General features: G+C 69.7%; 1 protein-coding gene across 3 annotated transcripts in view; it reads left to right on the forward strand.

Annotated features, from left to right (window-relative positions):
- Positions 1 to 15,175, forward strand: part of FLNC (filamin C) — a 54,744-nt gene that overhangs the window by 14,013 nt on the left and 25,556 nt on the right. For all 3 annotated transcript variants that reach the window (XM_075924948.1, XM_075924962.1, XM_075924955.1), the window contains exons 5-20: positions 77 to 195; positions 788 to 865; positions 1,132 to 1,294; positions 1,408 to 1,608; positions 4,015 to 4,152; positions 5,057 to 5,183; positions 5,415 to 5,551; positions 6,049 to 6,242; positions 6,936 to 7,049; positions 9,389 to 9,532; positions 9,724 to 9,847; positions 10,299 to 10,459; positions 12,606 to 12,696; positions 12,866 to 13,035; positions 13,294 to 13,411; positions 14,374 to 14,636. In XM_075924948.1, the coding sequence (XP_075781063.1) occupies positions 77 to 195; positions 788 to 865; positions 1,132 to 1,294; positions 1,408 to 1,608; positions 4,015 to 4,152; positions 5,057 to 5,183; positions 5,415 to 5,551; positions 6,049 to 6,242; positions 6,936 to 7,049; positions 9,389 to 9,532; positions 9,724 to 9,847; positions 10,299 to 10,459; positions 12,606 to 12,696; positions 12,866 to 13,035; positions 13,294 to 13,411; positions 14,374 to 14,636 (2,342 nt within the window). The remainder of the gene's footprint in view (positions 1 to 76; positions 196 to 787; positions 866 to 1,131; positions 1,295 to 1,407; positions 1,609 to 4,014; positions 4,153 to 5,056; positions 5,184 to 5,414; positions 5,552 to 6,048; positions 6,243 to 6,935; positions 7,050 to 9,388; positions 9,533 to 9,723; positions 9,848 to 10,298; positions 10,460 to 12,605; positions 12,697 to 12,865; positions 13,036 to 13,293; positions 13,412 to 14,373; positions 14,637 to 15,175) is intronic.

The following is a 15,175-nucleotide window of genomic DNA, read 5'->3' on the forward strand; positions in this document are numbered from 1 at the left end:
AGAAGCGCTCAGGGCGGAGCTATGGGGGTGCAGTGAGCTGCTGCCCCCCTGAGCCCCGCTGTGCCTGGTCCCACAGGGATCGAGCCCCACGGGAACATGGTGCTGAAGCCGGCCCACTTCACGGTGGAGACGCTGGAGGCGGGGCTGGGCGAGGTGCTGGTCTACATCGAGGACCCCGAGGGACACACCGAGGAGGTAGGGCTCTGGGGCCAGCCCGCCCCTCCTGCACTGCCCCCGGGGGAGCTCCTCCACGCCCCTGCAGCTGGCAGAGCCAGGGCACGGGGAGCAGCAGGGTCTAGTGGTTAGAGCAGCGGAAGCTGGGGGTCAGGATTCCTGGATTCTATCCCTGCTGTGGGAGGGGAGTGGGGTCTAGTGGTTAGAGCAGCGGAAGCTGGGGGTCAGGATTCCTGGATTCTATCCCTGCTGTGGGAGGGGCGTGGGGTCTAGTGGTTAGAGCAGCGGAAGCTGGGGGTCAGGATTCCTGGATTCTATCCCTGCTGTGGGAGGGGAGTGGGGTCTAGTGGCTAGAGCGGGGGAGGGGGCCTGAGGGCAGGACTCTTGGGTTCTATCCCTGCTGTGGGAGGGGCGTGGCGTCTAGTGGTTAGAGCAGGAGGTGCGGGGGTTGCTGTGTGACCCTCACCAACTCCCAGCACCTCGTTGCTTCCGTCCCCCTAGCGGGCTCGCCACCCTGGGGCACCGCTGGGCAGCGCCGGGGCCCTCTGGGCGTGGGGGTGCCGGTGACGTGCCCCGGCCCAGCCAGCCTCACCCCTGGGCCCTTCCTCTGCAGGCCAAGGTGGTGGCCAACAACGACAAGAGGCGGACGTACTCGGTGACCTACGTGCCCAAGGTGGCCGGGCTGCACAAGGTGAGCTGCCTGCCGGGGCGGGGGGGGCGTTGGCATCTCTGCCTGGGCCCTGCCGGCCAAACCAAACTCAGCCGGGGGGGCTCCTGCTCTTGTGGTGCCCCCCCAGAGGTGGCCGCATTCAGGGGCACTCAGGCTGGACGTGCTCTGCCCCGATGGCTATGGAAACCGCAGCACAGCCCCATCCCGACCAGGGGCTGCTCCCCCCCCCCCCATGTTCCCCCGGCTTGCTCCCCAGTGCCAGTGCTCACGGGGCTGTCTCGGCCCAGGTCACGGTGCTGTTTGCCGGGCAGAACATCGACAAGAGCCCCTTCAGCGTCACCGTGGGCATGGCGCTGGGCGACGCCAACAAGGTGACGGCGCGGGGGCCCGGCCTGGAGCCAGTGGGCAACGTGGCCAACAAGCCCACCTACTTCGACATCTACACCGCAGGTAGGGGCGGAGCCCCGTGGGGGCGGGGCGGGGGGCGGAGCCCCGTGGGGGCGGGGCAGGGGGCGGGGGCGGAGCCCTGCGGGGCCCTGCACTCATGCTGCCTGTCCTGGCAGGAGCGGGCACGGGCGACGTGGGCGTGGTGATCGTGGACCCGCAGGGCCGGCGCGACACGGTGGAGGTGGTGCTGGAGGACAAAGGCGACAGCACCTTCCGCTGCACCTACCGGCCTGTGCTGGAGGGACCCCACAGCATCTGCGTCACCTTCGCCGGCGCCCAGATCCCCCGCAGCCCCTTCCCCGTCACCATCTCCGAAGGTGAGAGCCCGCCCTCCGCCCCTGGCCTCCTGCCCGCCCTCTGCCCCCAGCCCCGCCCTGGCCCGCCCTCCGCCCCTGCCCTCCTGCCCGCCCTCTGCCCCCAGCTCCGCCCTGGCCCGCCCTCCGCCCCTGCCCTCCTGCCCTCTCTCTGCCCCCAGCTCCGCCCTGGCCCGCCCTCCGCCCCTGGCCTCCTGCCCTCTCTCTGCCCCAGCTCCGCCCTGGCCCGCCCTCCGCCCCTGGCCTCCTGCCCTCTCTCTGCCCCCAGCCCCGCCCTGGCCCGCCCTCCGTCCCTGGCCTCCTGCCCGCCCTCTGCCCCCAGCTCCGCCCTGGCCCGCCCTCCGCCCCGGCCTCCTGCCCTCTCTCTGCCCCCAGCCCCTCCTGCCCGCCCTCTGCCCCCAGCTCCGCCCTGGCCCGCCCTCCGCCCCTGCCCTCCTGCCCGCACTCTGCCCCCAGCCCCGCCCTGGCCCGCCCTCCGCCCCTGGCCTCCTGCCCTCTCTCTGCCCCCAGCTCCGCCCTGGCCCGCCCTCCGCCCCTGGCCTCCTGCCCGCCCTCTGCCCCTGGCCTCCTGCCCGCCCTCTGCCCCTGGCCTCCTGCCCGCCCTCTGCCCCTGGCCTCCTGCCCTCTCTCTGCCCCCAGCTCCGCCCTGGCCCGCCCTCCGCCCCTGGCCTCCTGCCCTCTCTCTGCCCCCAGCTCCGCCCTGGCCCGCCCTCCGCCCCTGCCCTCCTGCCCGCCCTCTGCCCCCAGCTCCGCCCTGGCCCGCCCTCCGCCCCTGCCCTCCTGCCCGCCCTCTGCCCCCAGCTCCGCCCTGGCCCGCCCTCCGCCCCTGCCCTCCTGCCCTCTCTCTGCCTCCAGCTCCGCCCTGGCCCGCCCTCCGCCCCTGCCCTCCTGCCCGCCCTCTGCCCCCAGCTCCGCCCTGGCCCGCCCTCCGCCCCCGGCCTCCTGCCCGCCCTCTGCCCCCAGCTCCGCCCTGGCCCGCCCTCCGCCCCTGCCCTCCTGCCCTCTCTCTGCCCCCAGCTCCGCCCTGGCCCGCCCTCCGCCCCTGGCCTCCTGCCCGCCCTCTGCCCCCAGCTCCGCCCTGGCCCGCCCTCCGCCCCTGGCCTCCTGCCCGCCCTCTGCCCCCAGCTCCGCCCTGGCCCGCCCTCCGCCCCTGCCCTCCTGCCCTCTCTCTGCCCCCAGCTCCGCCCTGGCCCGCCCTCCGCCCCTGGCCTCCTGCCCGCCCTCTGCCCCCAGCTCCGCCCTGGCCCGCCCTCCGCCCCTGCCCTCCTGCCCTCTCTCTGCCCCCAGCTCCGCCCTGGCCCGCCCTCCGCCCCTGGCCTCCTGCCCGCCCTCTGCCCCCAGCTCCGCCCTGGCCCGCCCTCTGCCCCTGGCCTCCTGCCCTCTCTCTGCCCCCAGCTCCGCCCTGGCCCGCCCTCCGCCCCTGCCCTCCTGCCCTCTCTCTGCCCCCAGCTCCGCCCTGGCCCGCCCTCCGCCCCTGCCCTCCTGCCCTCTCTCTGCCCCCAGCCCCGCCCTGGCCCGCCCTCCGCCCCTGGCCTCCTGCCCGCCCTCTGCCCCCAGCTCCGCCCTGGCCCGCCCTCCGCCCCTGGCCTCCTGCCCGCCCTCTGCCCCCAGCTCCGCCCTGGCCCGCCCTCCGCCCCTGGCCTCCTGCCCGCCCTCTGCCCCCAGCTCCGCCCTGGCCCGCCCTCCGCCCCTGGCCTCCTGCCCGCCCTCTGCCCCCAGCTCCGCCCTGGCCCGCCCTCCGCCCCTGGTTCTGCCCTTCGCCCCGGCCTGCCCACCCTCCGCGCCCAGCCCCGCCCGATAGGGTGCTGGTGCTGACTGAGCCGACGGGGCAGGGGACGGGCCAGGGCAGGGGTTCCGCTTAGCGGGGCGGTAGGCCGGTCTCGGCCCCTGCTGGGCACACTTCGGCACTGCTCTGGGCAGCCTCCGCAGCCCGGGGGTGGGCTCTTCCTACCCCTGCTCCCGGGCCCCACTGGCACGGCCTCCCCGCGGCCGCGCAGGAGACACCTGTCCCTGGGACGCGGCCCCGGGGCTGCTCTGTGACCCGGACGCCCCGGTGACACTCCGGCCCCGGCCCTGCCGCGCAAACAGGAATCCCTGACTCACCGCGGCTTCCTCCAGCCGCCCGCGAGGGGCGGTTCTCGCCGTCGGAGAGCGTCCCAGCCAGGACCCCGGGCGGAGGCCCAGCCGCCCTGCGGCTGCTCGGGGGCCCCGGGGCTCCAGCTCTTCCCCGGCGAGGGCAGGGGCCGAGTGCCAGGTGTGTGCGGGGGGCCTGTGCCTCCGAGCAGGGACCTGCCGGTGCCGGCTCTCCTGCTGCCGCCAGGGGACGGGAGCGCTCGGCCCCAGCCGGTGCCCCATGCCTCTCGGGCCACCCCCTCCTCCCTGCTAAACTCTGTCCCCCCGTCCCCACAGCCTGCAACCCCAGCGCCTGCCGGGCCACGGGCCGCGGCCTCCAGCCCAAGGGCCTGCGTGTCAAGGAGGCGGCCGACTTCAAGGTCTACACCAAAGGCGCCGGCAGCGGAGAGCTCAAGGTCGTGGTCAAGGGGCCAAGTGAGTGTGGGTCACCCAGCGGGTCAGTGCCCGGCAAAGCAGCACCTGGGCCAGTGCTGGGGAAACCGAGTCACCTGCTGAGCTGTGTGTGTGTGTGGGGGGGGGGGGGGGTACTGGGGAAACCGAGTCACCTGCTGAGCTTTGTGTGTGTGTGTGTGTGTGTGTGTGTGTGTGTGTGTGGTACTGGGGAAACCGAGTCACCTGCTGAGCTTTGTGTGTGTGTGTGTGTGTGTGTGTGTGGTACTGGGGAAACCGAGTCACCTGCTGAGCTGTGTGTGTGTGTGTGTGGGGGGGGGTACTGGGGAAACCGAGTCACCTGCTGAGCTTTGTGTGTGTGTGTGTGTGTGTGTGTGTGTGTGTGTGTGTGTGTGTGTGTGTGTGTGTGTGGTACTGGGGAAACCGAGTCACCTGCTGAGCTCTGTGTGTGTGTGGTACTGGGGAAACCGAGTCACCTGCTGAGCTCTGTGTGTGTGTGGTACTGGGGAAACCGAGTCACCTGCTGAGCTCTGTGTGTGTGTGGTACTGGGGAAACCGAGTCACCTGCTGAGCTCTGTGTGTGTGTGTGTGGTACTGGGGAAACCGAGTCACCCTGCTGAGCTGTGTGTGTGTGTGTGGTACTGGGGAAACCGAGTCACCTGCTGAGCTGTGTGTGTGAGAGACTGCTGCTCCCTGCTGGACATAACATGTCACACTGGCCAGCTACCCCAAGCTCCGTGTAACACAGGAGGTTACTGAGGGCACCACGGAGAGGGGCAAATCAGGGTGAATTGCTTAGAGATGGGGCTACTTCGAGCCCCAGCCTGGGGGTCTGTCACCAGCAGGCACCAAGCCAGGCGCACGGTGCACGGCTGTTGCCACGCTGGCCAGCCAGGAGTCCCACATGCAACCCCCCCTCTCTCTGCAGAAGGCACGGAGGAGCCGGTGAAGGTGCGGGAGGCTGGCGAGGGGGTGTACGAATGTGACTACTACCCTGTGGTGCCTGGCAAATACACAGTGGCCATCTCCTGGGGTGGCTACAGCATCCCCCGCAGGTAAGGGGCCGGCCTTGCACGTGGACTTGTGCCGGGGGCCTTGCACGTGGACTTGTGCCGGGGCCTTGCACGTGGACTCGGTTCACGCTGGCCGACCACATGCGGGTTCCTGCCCTGGTTCATCCAGGGCTCTAAAGCCAAGGAGCAGGCTGACCCTGACACGCTCGTTGCACTAGTGGTGACACGGTCACAGAGCAGCGGCCTGGCTCTGACGCTCTGTCTCCTTCGCAGCCCCTTCGAGGTGCAGGTGGCGCCGGAGGCAGGTGCCCAGAAAGTCAGGGCCTGGGGCCCCGGCCTGGAGACTGGCATGGTGGGCAAATCCGCCGACTTTGTGGTGGAGGCCATTGGCACCGAAGTGGGGACGTTGGGTAAGACGGCAGGTGGCAGGGCCTGCAGTGGGGGCGGGGGAGGGCTCTGGGGGCCCACAGTGGTGGTGGGGGGGCTCTGGGGATGTGGGGGAAGGGCTCTAGGACAGTGGGGGGAGGGGCGGGGGCCCCTGGTGCTGGGGAAGGGCTCTGGGGGCCCACGGTGGGGGGGGCCTCTGGGAATGCGGGGAAAGGGCTCTAGGACAGTGGGGGGGGGGGCCCTCTGTGTGGGGGAAGGGCTCTAGGACAGTGGGGGGGCCCTCTGTGCGGGGGAAGGGCTCTAGGACAGTGGGGGGAAGGGCTCTGGGCGGGGGCAGGGCAGAAGGGCTCGGGGACGGGGACGCAGGGAAGGAATTTGCGGAGCTGCAGGCTCGGGCCCTTTGCCCTCGTCTCAAGGCCTCGTGGGCATGGAGGGGCCAGCGCAGCCGTCCGGCTCCGGCATGGGGGGAGGGGGATAGCTCTGGCCCTGCCGCTGACGCCAGCCCGGGCCCCCCTCCCAGGCTTCTCCATCGAGGGCCCGTCGCAGGCCAAGATCGAGTGTGACGACAAGGGGGACGGGTCGTGCGACGTGCGCTACTGGCCCACGGAGCCGGGCGAATACGCCGTGCACGTCATCTGCGACGACGAGGACATCAAGGACAGCCCCTTCATCGCCCACATCAAGCCGGCCACCAACGAGTACTTCCCCGAGAAGGTATGCCCCCCCCCCCCCCCCCCACTCCTGCGCCCGACACTGGAGGAGACTCTCCATTAGCTCTGTGCAGTACGGGGCCTGTGACACATCATCTTTTTGCTGCCTGTCTCGTCCCCCACACTGGCTCAGCCCCTCTCCTCCTCCCTTCCTAGGCATTGGGCTTCTCTCCCAGGAGTCTGGCTCTGGGGCAGGGGGGCTTTTAGGGGACAGACAGCGGGAATTTTTCAAAAGCTTTGGTCAGATGGATGAGTCTGAAGTCGATGAGGGAAACTGAGGAAAACTTCTCTGGGGGGGGCCTTGGCTGGCTAGCTCAGAGGGGCAGGGAATGGGGCCTAGGACCTTTCCCCTCCAGGGGGTGCTGGTTCCCACAGAGCCCTGGTGCGGAGGACTGGCTGGGGTCAGGAATGGGGTGCAAGGCCACGAGGGGGTGCTGTCTCCACGCAAACGGTGCCATTCAGTAGCTTCACTGGGGCCTGTGAAATAAATCTGGGGGGTTCCAGCCTATTTCCCGGGGTTCCGGCCCCTCCATGCACCCCGGCAGGGACTGGTGCTCAGTGAAGGGTCCCCTCTGCATGGGGGGGGGTCCCTTTGGGGCAGGGAGCTGCTGCCCGGCCACGTGGGGCTCGGTACATCCCTCCCGGCTGTGCACTCCTGGAGGGCTGCCCGGCTGACTCCTGCCACTCCTTCCGGCAGGTGAAGGCCTTTGGGCCCGGCCTGGAGCCCACGGGCTGCATCGTGGACAAGCCGGCCGAGTTCACCATCGACACGCGGGGAGCAGGGAAAGCCGAGCTGAAGATCTATGCCCAGGTAGGAACTGAGCTAGCTCTTTCCTGAGCCCTGTTACAGTCCTGGCCTTCACCACGTCCTCCGGCAAGGAGTTCCACAGGTTGGCTGCGTGAAGAAACACTTCCTGGTGTTAGTTTTACACCCGCTGCCCAGTGACCCCTGCTTCCTATGTTACGAGAAGAAGTAAATAACATATTTTCTCGCTCCACGCCGGTCGTGATTTCATCGACCTCTATCTCAGCCACCCATAGTGGGTCAGCTTTTTTTCCCAAGCTGAAAAGTCCCTGTCGTCTTAATCTTTCCTCATGTGGCAGCCGTTCCAAACCCCTCCGTGTTTCTATTGCTCTTTTCTGGGCTTTCTCCAATGCCAAGATAACTTTTTTGAGATGAGGCGGCCACATCTGCACGTTGGACTCAAGATGTGGGCGCCCCGTGGCGTTCTAGAGAGGCAATACGATCGTCTCTGTCTTTTTCTCCATCCTTTTTACAATGGTGCCTAACACTGGGTTTGCTTTTTGGATGGCCGCTGCACCCCGAGTGGCTGTTTGCAGAGAGCTCTCCACGGTGACTCCAAGATCTCTCTCTCGAATAGTAACCGCCAATTTGGTCCCCATCGTTTTGTGTGTATAATCGGGATGCTCTTTTCAAGGTGCATCGCTTTGCATTTGTCCACATTCCTATTCACCTGCCATTCTGCTGCCCTTGTTTTGGGAGTAGGCTTGTCAGATGCTTTCATAGCAAAAAACGGGAGACCAAACTTGTGGGGGTTTTTTTTTTTTTTTTTTTTTTTGGCTCAACCAAGGATACAAAAGGCCCCTGTGCCTTTAAGAATCCCCACATTTCCCATCCGGGGCAGTTCCTCAGGTGGATCACCTAAAGAGAATGGCTTGGGTTTGGGTTTGCTCCAGCCCTGCCCCTTCTACCTGAGGCCACGCCTCTTCTGGGAGCATGGAACCACCCCCTCCACACCTGGCCCAGGGGCCCCGTGAATCTGTCGATCTGCCCCCCTGATTGTTTGCCGGGCTTCCTGCTTCTGATGTGCTGAGACACTTTTGTGCTGCTACTTCATTTGTCTTTGGCTAGTTGCTCTTCCGATTCTTTCTCGGCCTCTATTAAGGGAGCTTTGAAACGTTGCCATGCAGTTTGCAGGCGTTTCACTCCGGGCATTGAACGTTTTCATTTCCACTGAGCCAGCCTGCTTATTTGTCTGCCCTTCCCCTTTCTGAAATGAAATGGTTTTCCGGTGGGCTCCTGTCCTGTTCTCCCCCCGCGCCCGTCCGCAAGGATGTGATATTGGTCAAGATCTGGTCACTATTTCCACGCGGTCCAGCTGTGGCTGCTTCTTGGGCCAGACCCCGCGTCCACTTAGGGCTACATCAAGAATCGCCTCCCCCCGCCCTTGTGGGTTCCAGAACCTGCTGCTGCTCCCCGAAGCAGCCATTTAAGGTGTGAAGAAACTTAATCGCTGTCGCCCGTCCCGAGGGGCCGGCCCCGTCAGCGTGCGGAGAGCTGGAATCCTCCGTTATTAATGAGTTGGCTATTTCTGTAGATTCTCTAATCTCCCAGTCACTCCCCTTCTTGGCCAGGCCTGGGCAGTACCTCCCGCCTGCCGGGCTCTTCCTGTCCCAGCTGGGAACGGCTCGCCAGAGTCCCTGGGACAGCTGGACTCCTTTGCCATTTTCACGAGGAAATGATCAAATCTGGACTCTAAAATATTTTGGGCCCAGGGGTGAAGGAGCAGCAGGCGGGATACCGGGCCAGATGGGCCCAGGGGTGAAGCAGCAGCAGCAGCAGGCGGGATACCGGGCCGGATGGGCCCAGGGGTGAAGCAGCAGCAGCAGCAGGCGGGATACTGGGTCGGATGGGCCCAGGGGTGAAGGAGCAGCAGCAGCAGGCGGGATACCGGGCCGGATGGGCCCAGGGGTGAAGGAGCAGCAGCAGCAGGCGGGATACCGGGTCGGATGGGCCCAGGGGTGAAGGAGCAGCAGCAGCAGGCGGGATACCGGGTCGGATGGGCCCAGGGGTGAAGGAGCAGCAGCAGGCGGGATACCGGGTCGGATGGGCCCAGGGGTGAAGGAGCAGCAGGCGGGATACCGGGTCAGATGGGCCCAGGGGTGAAGGAGCAGCAGGCGGGATACCGGGTCAGATGGGCCCAGGGGTGAGGCAGCAGCAGGCGGGATACTGGGCCGGATGGCCCAGGGGCTGATCTGTGCAGCCCCATCCTGCGCGGGTCCAGGTTCCCCGGGGAGCAGGAGGAGCGGCTTGCAGCCGGGCCGCAAGGTGGGCCCATGGCCTGGCGCAGGGGTGACCCTTGCCCTGCGGCGCCCGCCTCCCCGCTGAGCTCCCTGCTGTGCCCGCAGGACGCCGAGGGCTTCCCCATCGACATCAAGATCAAGGACAACGGGGACGGCACCTTCCACTGCGTCTACGTGCCCCGCAAGCCCATCAAGCACACCATCATCATCTCCTGGGGCGGGGTCAACGTCCCCAAGAGCCCCTTCCGGGTGAGCGACCCCCTCGCCGGGGGCTGAGTGGGCGCGGCACCGCGGGGGGGCGCGGGGGAGGTCCCAGCCCCCACCCCCTCCTGTCACTTGCGGGCCCCGTGCCGAGCCATCTCCCTGGGTGCCACGGAAGCGGGTGGGGGCTGGGCCCCTCTGCCGGCGGGGCCCACGGACTCGGCACGTTGCTCCTGCAGGTGGCCGTGGGCGAGGGCAGCCACCCGGACAAGGTGAAGGTGTACGGCCCCGGCGTGGAGAAGACGGGACTCAAGGCCAACGAGCCTACCTACTTCACCGTGGACTGCAGCGAGGCCGGGCAAGGTAGGGCCGGCTGCGGGCCCACGGGGGGGGGGTCCCTGCTGCGCCACGCCCCGGGGGAATCCAGCCTTGCCAGGCCCGCGAGGGGCCGCAGGAGCCGATGGCTGTCGGGGGCCCGCTGGCTTGTGGAACGAGTGTGAGGGGTCTCAGCCTGGTGTGTCACGGGGCGGCCTCCCGCCAGCGCCATCCCATGGGTCAGGCCTGGGTCAGTGAGCGTGGCACGTGGGGCATGGAGAGCGAGGTGGCCTTACCCAGGAGGGCTCTCTGGGGGCGGGGCTGGCGGGCGCCAGGGGGTGCTCATGTCCTCCTGCCCCTCCCCAGGGGTAGAGAGCGAAGCCCCCCCGCCCCCACCCGGCCCATCCCCTGCTGCTCCTGGGACTCAGCTGTCCTTGCTCGTGGCCTGCGCGTGGCGCGCCGGGCTCCGCCATGACGGGCTGGCCTGGCTGTGTTGCAGGGGACGTGAGCATCGGGATCAAGTGCGCCCCCGGCGTGGTGGGGCCGCTGGAGGCCGATATCGACTTCGACATCATCAAGAACGACAATGACACGTTCACAGTGAAGTACATGCCGCCCGGCGCCGGGCGCTACACCATCATGGTGCTCTTCGCCAACCAGGTACGGACCGGCGCCGGGCGCTACGCTGTCCTGGGGCCTTTGGCCAGTCAGGTATGGACCGGCACCAGGCGCTACGCTGTCCTGGGGCCCTTGGCCAGTCAGGTATGGACCGGCACCAGGCGCTACGCCGTACTGGGGCCCTTCGTCAGTCAGGTATGAACCGGCACCAGGCGCTACGCTGTCCTGGGGCCCTTGGCCAGTCAGGTATGGACCGGCACCAGGCGCTACGCTGTCCTGGGGCCCTTCGCCAGTCGGGTACGGACCGGCGCCGGGCGCTACGCCGTCCCGGTGCCCTTGGCCAACCAGGTACAGACCGGCGCCGGGTGCTACGCTGTCCTGGGGCCCTTCGCCAGTCAGGTACGGACCGGCGCCGGGCGCTATGCCGTCCCGGTGCCCTTGGCCAACCAGGTACGGACCGGTGCCGGGCGCTACGGCGTCCCGGGGCCCTTCGTCAGTCAGGTACGGACCGGCGCCGGGCTCTACGCCGTCCCGGGGCCCTTCGTCAGTCAGGTACGGACCGGCGCCGGGCGCTACGCCGTCCCGGGGCCCTTCGTCAGTCAGGTACGGACCGGCGCCGGGCGCTACGCTGTCCCGGGGCCCTTCGCCAGTCAGGTACGGACCGGCGCCGGGCGCTACGCTGTCCCGGGGCCCTTCGCCAACCAGGTACGGACCGGCGCCGGGCGCTACGGCGTCCCGGGGCCCTTCGTCAGTCAGGTACGGACCGGCGCCGGGCTCTACGCCGTCCCGGGGCCCTTCGTCAGTCAGGTACGGACCGGCGCCGGGCGCTACGCCGTCCCGGGGCCCTTCGTCAGTCAGGTACGGACCGGCGCCGGGCGCTACGCCGTCCCGGGGCCCTTCGCCAGTCAGGTACGGACCGGCGCCGGGCGCTACGCTGTCCCGGGGCCCTTCGCCAACCAGGTACGGACCGGCGCCGGGCCCTACGGCGTCCCGGGGCCCTTTGTCAGTCAGGTACGGACCGGCGCTGGGCGCTACGCTGTCCCGGGGCCCTTCGTCAGTCAGGTACGGACCGGCGCTGGGCGCTACGCTGTCCCGGGGCCCTTCGTCAGTCAGGTACGGACCGGCGCTGGGCGCTACGCTGTCCCGGGGCCCTCCGCCAATCAGGTACGGACCGGCGCCGGGCGCTACGCTGTCCCGGGGCCCTTCGTCAGTCAGGTACGGACCGGCGCTGGGCGCTACGCTGTCCCGGGGCCCTTCGTCAGTCAGGTACGGACCGGCGCTGGGCGCTACGCTGTCCTGGGGCCCTTCGCCAACCAGGTACGGACCGGCGCCGGGCGCTACGCTGTCCCGGGGCCCTTGGCCAACCAGGTACGGACCGGCGCTGGGCGCTACGGCGTCCCGGGGCCCTTTGTCAGTCAGGTACGGACCGGCGCTGGGCGCTACGCTGTCCCGGGGCCCTTTGTCAGTCAGGTACGGACCGGCGCTGGGCGCTACGCTGTCCCGGGGCCCTTTGCCAACCAGGTACGGACCGGCGCTGGGCACTACGCTGTCCCAGGGGCCTTGGCCAACCAGGTACGGACCGGCGCTGGGCGCTACGCTGTCCCGGGGCCCTTCGCCAACCAGGTACGGACCGGCGCCGGGCGCTACGGCGTCCTGGGGCCCTTCGTCAGTCAGGTACGGACCGGCGCTGGGCGCTACGCTGTCCCGGGGCCCTTGGCCAACCAGGTACGGACCGGCGCCGGGCGCTACGCTGTCCCAGGGCCCTTGGCCAACCAGGTACGGACCGGCGCCGGGCGCTACGCTGTCCCGGGGCCCTTGGCCAACCAGGTACGGACCGGCGCTGGGCGCTACGCTGTCCCGGGGCCCTTGGCCAACCAGGTACGGACCGGTGCCGGGCGCTACGCTGTCCCGGGGCCCTTCGTCAGTCAGGTACGGACCGGCGCCGGGCGCTACGGCGTCCCGGGGCCCTTCGCCGGTCAGGTACGGCAGCCGTCAGGCGCTATGGCAGGCGTCCTGCTGGGCCGTGTTACAGGTGGGGGTCAGCCCCAGCCCACACAGCCGCCAGTGGATGCCCAGAGGGTCTGGCCTGCCCACTACATCCCAGCATTGCCCCCCGCCCCTCCGGCGCCCGGTTCCAGGCAGCCCCTGCAGGCCGGGCAACCCTCACCCGCCTCTCCTGTGTCCCCAGGAAATCCCCACCAGCCCCTTCCGCATCAAGGTGGATCCGTCCCACGACGCCAGCAAGGTGAAGGCCGAGGGGCCCGGGCTCAACAGGACAGGTGAGGGGGCGTCCTTGGGCTGCACCCCCTCGGGGGGGGCGGGGGATTGGCGGGGGGGCGGGGGCTCAGCGTGGGGCGGGGTCTACGCCGCAGCGCTAGCCCCGATGCCCTGCGTGGTGCCGGGGGGCGCCGTGGCTCTGACCCGGCGTGTGGCTCCCCTTCCCGCCAGGCGTGGAGGTCGGCAAACCCACCCACTTCACCGTGTACACCAAGGGCGCCGGCAAGGCCAAGCTGGACGTGCAGTTTGCCGGGGCGGGCAAGGGCCCCGCCGTGCGGGACTTCGAGATCATCGACAACCACGACTACTCCTACACCGTCAAGTACACGGCCGTGCAGCAGGTGAGGGGCCGGGACACGCCGGCCGGGCACGCCGCCCCCCCCTTCCACGGCCGGGCACGCCGCCCCCCCCTTCCACGGCCGGGCGCGCCCCCCCCCCCTTCCACGGCCGGGCGCGCCCCCCCCCCCTTCCACGGCCGGGCGCGCGCGCCCCCCCCCCCTTCCACGGCCGGGCGCGCCCCCCCCCCTTCCACGGCCGGGCACGCGCCCCCCCCTCCAGCCCCCCGCCTGTTCCCTGACTCGGGCGCTGTCCCCGCGCAGGGTAACTTGACCGTGACGGTGACGTACGGCGGGGACCCCGTGCCCAAGAGCCCCTTCACCGTCAGCGTGGCCCCGCCCCTGGACCTCGGCAAGGTCAAAGTTCAAGGACTCAGCACCAGTGAGTGGGGACGGGCCCTTGAGGCGAGGGGAGGGGCTTTCGCTGGCTTGAGAGAGGAGCGGGCAGGGCAGGTGGTAGGGGAGGAGCAGAGGCAGGGGCGAGGGTGGTGCTGTGGGGCCCGGAGGGAAGTGGGGTGCTGTGGGTGAGGGGGTGGAGCTGGGATGTGTTGGGGGAGGGGATACCAGTGGGGCGTGGGTGGGTGAGGAGGGGTGCTGGGGGCAGCAGGGTGTGTCGGGGGACGGGGCACCCATGGGGCATGGGCAGGTGAGGTGGGGCGCTGGGATGTCGGGGGTGGGGGTGCCAGTGTGGTGGAGAGGGACACTCGAGGCGAGAGGGTGGCACTGGGATGCGTTGGGGGTGGGGGTGCCAGTGGGCCGGGGGGGCGCTGGAGGCGAGGGGGGGTGCTGGGATGTGTTGGGGGTGGGGGTGCCAATGGGGTAGAGAGGGACGCTCGAGGCGAGGGGGTGGCACTGGGATGCGTTGGGGGTGGGGGTGCCAGTGGGCCGGGGGGGCGCTGGAGGCGAGGGGGGGTGCTGGGATGTGTCCGGGGTGGGGGTGCCAGTGGGGGGGGGAGGCGATAGCAGCGAAGGGATGGCACTGGGATGTGTTGAGGGTGGGGGTGCCAGTGGGGCGGAGGGGGGGCTCTAGGGTGTGTGTGGGGGGCGCTGGGTCGTGTCGGGGGCGTGGGCGGCGAGGGGGGTACCGGGTCGTGTCGGGGCGGGGGGCTCTAGGATGTGTCTGGGGGGGCGCCGGGTTGTGTCGGGGGCGGGGGGGGGCTCTAGGGTGTGTGTGGGGGGCGCTGGGTCGTGTCGGGGGCGTGGGCGGCGAGGGGGGTACCGGGTCGTGTCGGGGCGGGGGGCTCTAGGATGTGTCTGGGGGGGCGCTGGGTCGTGTCGGGGGCGTGGGCGGCCGTGGGCGGCCCCGTGGGCACGGCTCAGTGCCCCGCCGCTCTCGCCCGGCAGAGGTGGACGTGGGCAGGGACCAGGAGTTCGCGGTGAACACGCGGGGCGCCGGGGGGCAGGGCCAGGTGGACGTGAAGATCACCTCGCCGTCCCGCCGGCCCATCCCCTGCAAGGTGGAGACGGGCACCACCAGCGACATCCACAGCGTCAAGTACATGCCCCCCGAGGAGGGGCCCTACAAGGTGGACGTGGCCTACGACGGGCACCCCGTGCCGGGCAGCCCCTTCTCCGTCGAGGGGGTGATGCCTCCGGACCCGTCCAAGGTGAGTGGGGGGGTGGGAATCGTGCCCCCCCCCCGCCCCTTCGGCTCACCCTGCCTCCTCTGGGGCGTGTTCGTGGTGCCCCCCAGCAGGTTGCTTGGGAACCGGGGGTCGCCCGCCCCAGACCCCTCCCGCCCTGCGGCTCGCCGAGTCCCACCAGCCCCACTCATGGGAGGGAGGGATGTGACGCCGGAGAGGGACCCGCCAGGACCGTGGAGAGACCTTCCGCCTCCCCAGACGGCTGGGCCCGTCCTCGGCATCTGTGGTCCCAGGGGTTACTCACAGGGGGAGGGGGCGCTGCTGCAGGGCCCCAGACGCTCGCCCTGGGGCTGGTCCCCGCCCTGGCGCTGCGAGTGCTGCCAACGGGCCCCGCCGGAGACCGGGCCTGCTGCCTCTGTCGGCTCCACTCACAATCCCCCCTCAGATTCCCTGGCCGCCTGGCAGGGAGCTGCCACCCTGAAACCAGGAGGGAACATTGGATTCGCCCCCCCGCCACGCCCCAAAACAGCTCGGTAGCCCAGTCTCAGGCAGGCACGCGCACG

Source organism: Pelodiscus sinensis, chromosome 1 (genome assembly GCF_049634645.1).
Source record: "Pelodiscus sinensis isolate JC-2024 chromosome 1, ASM4963464v1, whole genome shotgun sequence".
NCBI classification, from domain to species: domain Eukaryota; kingdom Metazoa; phylum Chordata; order Testudines; family Trionychidae; genus Pelodiscus; species Pelodiscus sinensis.